Source organism: Gymnoscopelus braueri (genome assembly GCF_963280865.1).
Source record: "Gymnoscopelus braueri genome assembly, chromosome: 11".
Taxonomy (NCBI): Eukaryota; Metazoa; Chordata; class Actinopteri; order Myctophiformes; family Myctophidae; genus Gymnoscopelus; species Gymnoscopelus braueri.
This window is the reverse complement of record NC_137613.1, coordinates 18,683,544-18,693,641: the sequence shown is the minus strand read 5'-3', so window position 1 is coordinate 18,693,641 and position 10,098 is coordinate 18,683,544. Positions and strand designations below refer to the sequence as shown.

The window sequence follows — 10,098 nt, the reverse complement described above, 5'->3', positions numbered from 1 at the left end:
ATGAGCCCATCCCAATACAATAACCAGAGCCATATACAGTAGTACATCAACCCTAACGTAAATGACTCTATAGTCTGCATATGGTTTGAGAAAGGCCGGATTCTAGGGCAATCGTCTATCATTTTATGACATGATGAAAGTTTTCATCAGGTTTGTAAAAAAAATATGTTTAGTCGGTTTGTTTGCTAGAATAAAAAGCCCTACGGAATTAAATGAAAAGTTGAGGAAATGTGGGCAATGGTCCCTACATTACCTGACTGCATTAATGAATTGGGTCAAGGTCAAGGTAAAACGTCATGAAAAGGTCATGTTTGTTTTTCGGCTATAGCTTTGTCAAAATTACTTCAAATTAAAAGTGAAATGGTATTTTGTTAGTATTTGTTTTGTTTGAAGGGGTGGATGTTTTGCTGTGCCTGGCACAGTTTTAGTCAAAGATAATTCATATTAATTAGAATAATTATAGAGTGGTTCGTTGGCCTCAGTCAGACCGAATGAAGACTGATTGTCACCACAGCCTTCTTCTTTTTCCTGTTCTTTTTCCACTCCCTCTCCCTCACCCTACTTAAATGTCTTTTAGATGTGGTCAAAGAAACATCATAACACCTTTTTACTGAGCCATTAGCCAATCAGAACTTGACTTGTGGCAGGACCAGTTGACAGTGGGTATAAACATTACACCTAATAACACTGAAAGAGAGAGATAAGTAACAGGGTCAAAGGTTAGGGTCTTCTATCTCGCTCTTTCATACTTATTCACCACTCTCTCTCTCTCTCTCTCTCTCTCTCTCTCTCTCTCTCACACACACACACACGCGCGTGCGCGGACATGCGCACACACTGTCACATGCACACATGAACGCACACACTGTAGCTTTACCTTCCATACTGTAAATTATTACGAATACATGTCCCATCTCTATTGTGATTAGATTAAACTATGTTATGTGGTGACTGACAGAGCAACAGGCAGGCAATGAGAGAGCTATAATCCAGAAATGTACAGTAAAGGAAAGGACATTTGGATTAAAATCAAGTTTAGTAAATTCCTTAGAGAGGAAAAAAATGTATTTTATGCAGGAGTGGTAAAAAATAGTGGTCTCACTCAGAATGGATCTGTATAATCGTTATTTAATAGTCCATTATGTTATTACAGACCAAACGTTTCAACCATTGGCCTTCAGTGTGTAATGAAGGCAGGATGGCTGAATTGGATCAATTCTGACTATGACCCACTTTAAACCCATTCAAACTCCAGTTTTTATGGCTTATTTAAGTTACACAACTGTTCACAGTTTTACAGCTCCGACACTCATGAAATGCATTCAGAGCGCCTTGTATGACTTCACCTAATGGATGGAATTTTGAAAAAGTGACTCTGTTCAGGCTCATGAACTGGGTTGCATGCCATCTCCCTTCTCCTGTCTGCTATTCTGACTTCAGTACTGTGAAATAAAGCAGATGTGACCTAAAATGACCATGGCATGGAGTGACATTCATACCAGTCTGCAGCTTCATCTTAGAGAGGATATGAAATTAGCCCCAGGAAATCTTGATGTTCTTTGACTGTCATAATGGTTTCCTGAGCTGAGGACTGTTAGGAAATGGGTGTCCATTGATGTAGTATAGGCACTACTGGCCTCCAATCACATCTTGCAAGATCCTTCCTCCTGTGCCTCCCTATTCTTTTGTCCCTCTTTCTTTCTTGGCTATTTATTTACAGCCCAAGTTGATCAAAGAGAAATACTTGGAGTAGTACTGTACCCTTAGATGAAAGCATAATTACGGCCATTAATCAGTCACTCAGTCCTCACTGCAAAGACAAAGTTAGAGCAACAGCTTTATTATGTTCGTGACATGTTTTGCCGTAGAATGCTACGGCAACAATGTGGAAGTAAATGTACTGTATTGACATTTAACGACACTGGCTGTTGTCTTTGCATTTTGACACATTGATTGAAAAAAAGGCGAACATTCTGTGAAAATAGCTCTGTTCTGACCCCGGTCATGTATATACGCCAGGGTTTATGCTGCATTTGCATGGATTCATGTGGTAGACGGCAGACGGACACCACCTTCTGGATGGCACAGGAAAAACAAACAGTCCAACAGCAATGGACGCAGCGCGGCAAAATGTCAGCATTTGTTGTTTTTCAAGGCATATGATTCCTGCTGTTGTTGCACCAAAATTATACGCTTTTTGCTATCGATTCATATTATCTCCATAGTTTTTCTTCAGATTTTTTGAGATTTCTCCTTGTGTGATGGAGCTAACATCCGGTTGTAGACTCCCTCGTGGAGGCCATCCGTTGCTGGTAACAGTAGTTACTGGTATGTATTTTATGCCGGCCTGATCTAATTTTACTGTCCTGCTCTCATCCACTAAAATAATATCCAGTTTGCCATCTACCGCTTGCCTACAGTACAGTATATCCATGTGAATGCAGCATTTAGTGGTTAACCAGGCTATCTGAAGTCTTTCAAATAAATAGACACAACAAGCAGTAGGACAGGCAGTAGATAAAGGAATTAGAGTTCATTGACTCTAGGGGTGAAACCTAATCTGTACTGTGAGTTGTGCATCACATGAGAGCATGACATACCTTACTGTACCGTTTTTGTTTTGTTTTGTTTTTTCAGTGGACAATCTATTATTCATACCAAGGGACACAATCGTATGGCAGAGATGACCACACAAACTTGAGGTAGCTGAGTCATAGATGTGAGTGAGACCGACCTCTGCCCAGCAATGATACTGTATGTTTATCCTTACTGGTCTCATGCTTCGTTTTAAAATAAAGTTGTTTTGGTTTGCATTTCTGCTTTTTCATTGGCGTGACAGGGCACTGTGGTTGAGAGGCATGACGACGTGTGATTAATTAAAGGAGAATTCCGGACAAATTAAGTGTTATCTTTCATGTCTCGTTACTCACCTAGCGACGTAAAAAGTGGCGTTCTTTTTTTCCATATATTCCCCTGTCGTCATTTTTTAAACACCCTCCGTTGTTATAATGGGAGCGCGTGGGTTAGTGAAGTTCGTCTATTATAACCGATGCAATGTTATTTTTTTCTCTACTACGATTCATTGTAGAGTCTCATGATAGTCAAACATGCGCTGAAAATTCCTGCAAGCCTGCCGTTAATGGCGAACGATTTAACACTGGATGCTTGTTTCTTTCCAGAACCTGGCAACTCGTGTTGCCAGATTCTGGAAACAAATTTTTTTTTTAATCAAACAACAATTTTGCGGACCCCCTGCAGTACCTCCGCGGACCCCCTAGGGGTCGCGGACCCCCTGTTGAAAACCTCTGTTTTAGACCATGAAAGGAACACAGACAGACAGACAAACAGACTGGTACAACAGGTACACTGACTGACACGTACAAAGGATTGGAAAAGAAAAGAAAAGATTTTGACCTTTTTCGGGAACTTTGAGCTTGACTCAATTACCCCCAAATCCCGATCTAGTAATCTTGGGACCTTTGCCTTTCCTGAACGTTTAATGACATTCCATGCGGGGCAGGCACTTCCCTATATTAGGTTGCAGACAGACTAATAGGCAGTCAGACACCCTGAAGGGGATAATAATAATAATCTTTCCGTCTGTTTCCTGGAAAGTATTCGGCACCACAAGATTCCTTCAAAGCAGGGAGGAAGAACAACAACAATGCTTTCTTTCAGTATGTTTTTTAGAGAGGGAAGGTGATATTTTACATGTAATAAAGTTGTGTTAGCAGGGGGGGGGAGATCCCATCTCATCTGATCCAGCTGTTAGGGTCTTTCCCAGTTGTAAAGTTGATAATGTACTTAAGCCTGTCCCAACATGAACTTGTAACTTCACTGGTTGTAACCTCGACCTCAACTCCAACCTTACCCTCTACAGTTACACTGTACACCTGGGGCCAGTTGCACCACCTCACACTAAGTTCAAACTTTGCCTAGTTATAGCTTAAACACATTCAATCCGGGAAAGTATCTGTGTAATTTTAGATTTATTTGGCTATTAAAAAATAGCAGATATACAAGCTCATAGCGCAGCACCGAGTGCCGCGCTATGAGCTTGTAGATCTGCTATTTATTTTTAATCGTGAAAATGTGTGCAAATCTTTGAATACATATATTTTTTTAAATATAGATTTGCACACATTTTCACATTTAGAAACAAAAATAGCAGATCTACAAGCTCATAGCACGGCACTCGGTGCCACACTATGAGCTTGTATATCTGCTATTTTTGAATAGCCAAAGAAACAAAAAATTACAGAGATACTTTCCCGGCTAAATGTGTTAAATGGCTTTTTTAAAGCCATTTAATAAGCTATAACTAGGCTAAGTTTGAACTTAGTGTGAGGTGGTGCAACTGGCCCCTGTCCTCCAGAACAGTAAACTAAGTGTTTAGAATCTGTCCAAACAACAACATCTACATTTTGATCATTGGTTGTTTAACCACTTTTTATTTTTATGAATAAAATGTAATTTTGTCCAATCTGTATGGTAGAGTTAGAGTATATACTACAATATAACTAATATAATTGGGTCTCCCTGCTCTTCTATTGAGACATTTAGATAGTGTCAAAGGTCACGTCTCGGCTAGACACAGGATCTGACACGAAGTTTGACCTGATGGTCAAGATTCATTTTCAAAATAGCCGAGCTTGTAGATCGGCTATTTCCAAAGATTTTGCCTCTTTCTTAAATTATTTGACAATAATTATTTGACCCCCCCCCCCCAAAAAAAAAATCATGTGGGGACCCCCCTGGGGGTCCCGACCCACAGGTTGAGAACCACTGCCATGGTGTTGTTGTTTAATGACGTCTTTTGACGGCCGTTTTCAGTGTGCCATTAGTGCCAATGACGTCTTTTGACGTCACCTAAAAAAAAGTATATATATATATATATTTTTTTTTGTATTATTATTATTTTTTTATCTCAAAGGAACTAGGAGAAAACGATTTTCAAAAAGTTAATGCTCCATCCACTTCAATGTTAAAATGCAAACAGAGAAAAAAAATCTAATTTTTCCATTTTTCCTGCCTGTGGCACAGGGATTGAAATAAGCTTGAAATAAGCCTGGCAGTGAATGAGTTAAATCTTTCTAATTGTTACCGACACACTGAAACTGAAAACTGGAAACTGAACAGCAGGTTGTTTCCTTTCCAGAACAAGGAAACAAGAGGCAGATCCTGGTGACTTACCAAAAAAGCCCAAAGCAAAAGGTAAACATGTGGGGGAAGTACCTGGGAAAATGCAGTGTGTCTGACAGAAACTGTCCAGTCATACTGCTGCAGCCTCATGCTTACTGGTAAGCCTGATTTATACTTTGCTGGTGCACGGGTGTCGCGTACCTACAATCTCTGATCTACAAGCTCACAACGTGTCGTGCTGCGACGCGATGTGAGATTGTAGATCGGCTATTTCCCGGTGCGCAACTATTAAGTATAACTCAGGCTTTAGGCATTAGTTATGACTGGATGCCACATGGAGACACTGACCACAATCACATGTCAGCGGGGAAACGCATGTGGTTGCAGCTGTTTTTTTTGTTGTTTTTTCCTGTACACAGAATATTGCACAGAAATTCAATGGAAAAGCATGGGATATCACATTTGGAATTGGAACCGTTTCTGAAGCCTGGTTTTTATCACACTGTCAGAGCTGGTATGTGGACTTCACGTCTGCTATACGATTACAATACCAGCGGTTAAAATATTGCAAGGACCACAACTCTGAGAGTGTACAAATGGATTACGGGTCCATTTGGTTCCATTTGCACACTCTCAGAGTTACAGACCTGTAAGGGTCCATTTGGATGAACCAGAATCTTTAAAAACCTAAAGGATCCCAACACTAGTATCAACACCAGATCTTAAGGGTGCTAAAGACGCAGTGGCATGATTTAGGTATGATCTATACTAAAAATAGCCTAAAAATTGCTATCTACAAGTTCACAATGCATCGCGGCCCGACAAGTTGTGAGCTTGTAGATCAAGTGCTGGCCTGCGCAGGGCTGTGGCAAAGCCCCCGCCCCCCATGCAGTATGTTGGAGCCATATAGAATTAGTAAGACCAAAAAATTATCTTTAAAAAAAAGACAAGGTGTATGCAGATGGCGAAGATAAGTTATGCTTTCACAGTATCTGCTTACCCGCGACCCCCCACAATAATGATATTTGAACTGGGGACCCCCCAACCTGACAAGCACTTGGAATTGTAGGAGTTACATTTAGTTTGACTCGATTCCACAGATAAATATTGTGAAAATAGCCGAACTACTTGTAGATCGGCTATTTTCACAATGTTTGCCTCTTTCTTATATATATTTGACAATTTGGTATTAAAAAGGTCTTAAAGGTCCTTAAATTGTAACTTTAGAAATGTGCAGATACCCTGTATACACTTATACTGTATGTCTTGTTTACTGTTGAGTGAGAAAACATCAACAATTTGCTTTGTCATTGATTCACGAGCTGATTCATTCACCCACATGAACCGCTCAGAAAAACTGTTCAAATGACTCACAAGAGCCTCTGAACTGTTCAACTGCCGAATCATCACCATCTCCCTGTCATATTATCCATACTTGTGATAGTTCATCCCCCAAAATAACTTTTTTTTCTAACGATTACTCACCCCATGGAGAGCAGTGGGTTCGTAGGAGACACAAAGGAGACTCTTTGTGTCTCCTACCGGAACCCACTGCTCGTAATCAAATTATTGGCTTAGGAATGGGACAAAAACAAAAAAATAGTCTCCATGGGGTGAGTAGAAAAATAAGTACTTTTTTGGGTGAACTATCCCTTTATATTTCACTTCTATATGTCTCCGGCAGGCTGCATGCACACTCCCAGTAGAGTAGGCCAAAGAAGAACCTCTGCCCCAAAATGTTTTTCTTGTCCTATTACTTATGATCTTATGATGATTCTTGGAGCACCGCAATATTGTCAGAGCTCTAATGCCTCCTGAACCTTCATCCCCAGAAGAACTGGGCACAGTTTCATTCATGCTACTAACTAACTACACATGCAGTCCACTCAACACTTGTAGCCATACTGCCCCCCGGTGGCCGAGCACTTACATTGCAGCTCTCGTGGTTGGTCTCTCGATGAGGGATGAGGAAGGAGAAGACGTTGAGGGGACCGTCACACTCCTCCACGGTCTGGTTCAGCTCCTGGCAGCTGCTCACCACTGTGTAGTAGTGGGTGGGGACGGGAGGCGAGTCTCCAGAGGAACTAGCGGGCACAAGAAGACAACGTGTCAGTGGTGGAAAAAGTACTAAATGTTTTTTTACTTAAGTTAAAGTATCAATACGGCAATGTAGAAATACGCTGTTACAAGTAAAAGTCCGGAATAAAAGATTTACTTGAGTAAAAGTACAAAAGTATTGTTATCTAAATGTACTTAAAGTACCAAAAGTAGAAAGTACTCATTATGCAGAATGTCACGTTTCACAAGTTTTCAAATGTATAAAAATATTTAGAAAATAGCAGATCTACAAGCTCAGATGCGACGCATTGTTAGCTTGTAAATCGGCTGTTTTCGAAATCCCGAAATGTATATAGGGCGGTTAATGTATGTTTTGTAATAATAAGCACAATCTACAAAGTAACTAGTAACTAAAGTTTTCAAATAATTGTAGTGGAGTAGAAGTAAAAGTACAGAAATTTGAAAATACTCCTAGTCATCACCTAGATGACTTTGGCAGAAAGTCAAATCAAATTGAGTTCAAACTGAAATTGTATTTTTTTCATTTTTATTGTCTGGTGATGAAGGATGTCCTCATGAACACACAATCTATAACTATATTGCTCTAAAAGTTAATAAATAAAGCTGTGTGCGGTATAACTGCATACTGACAGAACTGTGTGTGTGTGTGTGTGTGTGTGTGTGTGTGTGTGTGTGTGTGTGTGTGTGTGTGTGTGTGTGTGTGTGTGTGTGTGTCATCAAAGGTTACATTTAGATACAAACATTACGTATATGTGCAGATACTGGAAATTCTTCTGTAATAATTTGTGAAGGCTATACATCCTTGAATGTTGCACTTACAGGACATTTAGTTCACTGAAAAGTTTTAAAAAGGACATTTTATTGCGAGCCATGCTGAAGGTCTCTTCTTAGATACAGAGATACAGAGAAGGTGAAACACCTGGCTGTCATTCGCTCTCACCATGGATAAATGTATAAAAAGCGGGTAGATTTCCTATTTGTACATTATAGCCTATACGTGGGACTGTGCATGTAAATAATGAACAAAATAATTTGTCGGGCCAGATATTATCGCTGGCGGGCCAGTTCTGGCCACCTGTTTGCGTGCCACTGCTTTGGGCCAGTGGTTCGAAAAGTGGGGTCCATGGGGGGGTTCCAGGGGGTCCCCAGCAAAATGTGCTAATACAGCATCACAATCATTTTAACCCCTTTATCCATGGTTGGCTATTCCAAAAAAAAGCAGATATGCAAGCTTGTACATCTGCTATTTTGGAACATTTGAACACACTTGAAAGTGTTATTTTAGCTTTTTTTTCCTTTTTCTTTACACAAATCTTCTCTTCTGGGGGTCCCTGGCACAAAACATTTTCAGATGGGGGTCCGCGGCCAAATACGTATCAATTTGGGGGTCCTTGACTCAAAACAGTTTGAGAACCACTGCTCTAGGCACGAGAGCTGCAATGTGAGTGCTCAGCCACCGGAGGGCAGTATGGCTACAAGTGCAGCCCCCTTACCTTTGTATCTGCTCTGTAGTGTCTCTGAGGCCATCATAATTGCTATCAAACACGGGGCCGACCAGCACGCTGACGCCGTTACTCTCCTCAGCGTAACGTCTCAAAAGCGTCGACTGGAGGTAGACCCAAATTCCTGCACAGAAATTGAGAGAAAGATATAGGTAAATATACCTACTGTATATCTTGCAGAGAAAAACACAGAAACCAGCAAGATAAACCAGGAGATAAAACGTTAAAAAGGTAGACTGAAGGTGCTTCTATAGGACCAATGGGAACCATGACTGAAAAAGGAGAAAAGAGCCGCTCGAGCACTCAGGAAAGGACAGGAGGAGAGGACGTCAGCACATATCGGCATTGTTAGTCAACGGTTTCTGTTGAGACCAGAGCTTGATCAGAGAGAGAGAGAGGGGAGGGAGGGAGGGAGGAATAAACCTAATCAACACGTAGCTTGTCAGTGCAATAACCCCAATGGTTATGTGGCGCTTTGCATGTTTGGAATATGTATTTATGTCCACATAAACAGAAGTACAAGAATGCCTTGTACAAAGGACATAAACACTGCCAGTGCAGTCAGATAATGGGAAAACATGTTCTGCCTTATATGCAAAGTGCATATAAGGCAGAACATTGTTACATACAATAATGTTGGCATACTTGTCAAACACAGCAGACAACAATCATGGGTAAAGGAAACAACGCCTCCTCCAAATTGAGCGGCTTCCTATAATAGCTGATATTGAGCAGTACCTTGCTAATTGTTTGGACCTACACACACACACACACACACACACACACACACACACACACACACACACACACACACACACACACACACACACACACACACACACACACACACACACACACACACACACACATTAACAATGTATTAATGTCACATACATACTGTAAATAAAGGTGAACAAATCCACTTCCACACGCAAACGTGTGCGTCACTATGCAAGGTTTAGTCAAGGGTGCAAGGCAGAGAGAGATAAAAGCATTGAAAAGGGACTCCTCTGTGTGCACGTGATCATGTGTGTTTACAGAACAGAAAGAGAGAGATTGTGTGTGTGTGTGTGTGTGTGTGTGTGTGTGTGTGTGTGTGTGTGTGTGTGTGTGTGTGTGTGTGTGTGTGTGTGTGTGTGTGTGTGTGTGTGTGTGTGTGTGTGTGTGTGTGTGTGTGTGTGTGTGTGTGTGTGTGTGTGTGTGTGTGTATGTGTGTGTTTATGAGAGAAAGAGAGAGAGAGAGAGAGAGGGAGAGTGTGTCCTGTGCTGATAAGCTGCTTGTCTCTCCAGAGACAATGGGTGTCAGGCTGTCCTTTCTCTTAGACCTGACCTCATCAGACTGCTTTCCTCTCCTCTCCCTTTCTCTCTTCCAGAC

At 41.1% G+C, this 10,098-nt stretch overlaps 1 protein-coding gene across 1 annotated transcript in view; it reads right to left on the bottom strand.

The window, feature by feature from the left end:
• Positions 1 to 10,098, bottom strand: part of enpp2l (ectonucleotide pyrophosphatase/phosphodiesterase 2-like) — a 37,188-nt gene that overhangs the window by 4,085 nt on the left and 23,005 nt on the right. Inside the window, exons 23-24 of the mRNA XM_080441265.1 lie at positions 8,715 to 8,847; positions 7,073 to 7,226 (exon numbers count right to left, since the gene is read on the bottom strand). Of these exons, the coding sequence (XP_080297391.1) occupies positions 7,073 to 7,226; positions 8,715 to 8,847 (287 nt within the window). The remainder of the gene's footprint in view (positions 1 to 7,072; positions 7,227 to 8,714; positions 8,848 to 10,098) is intronic.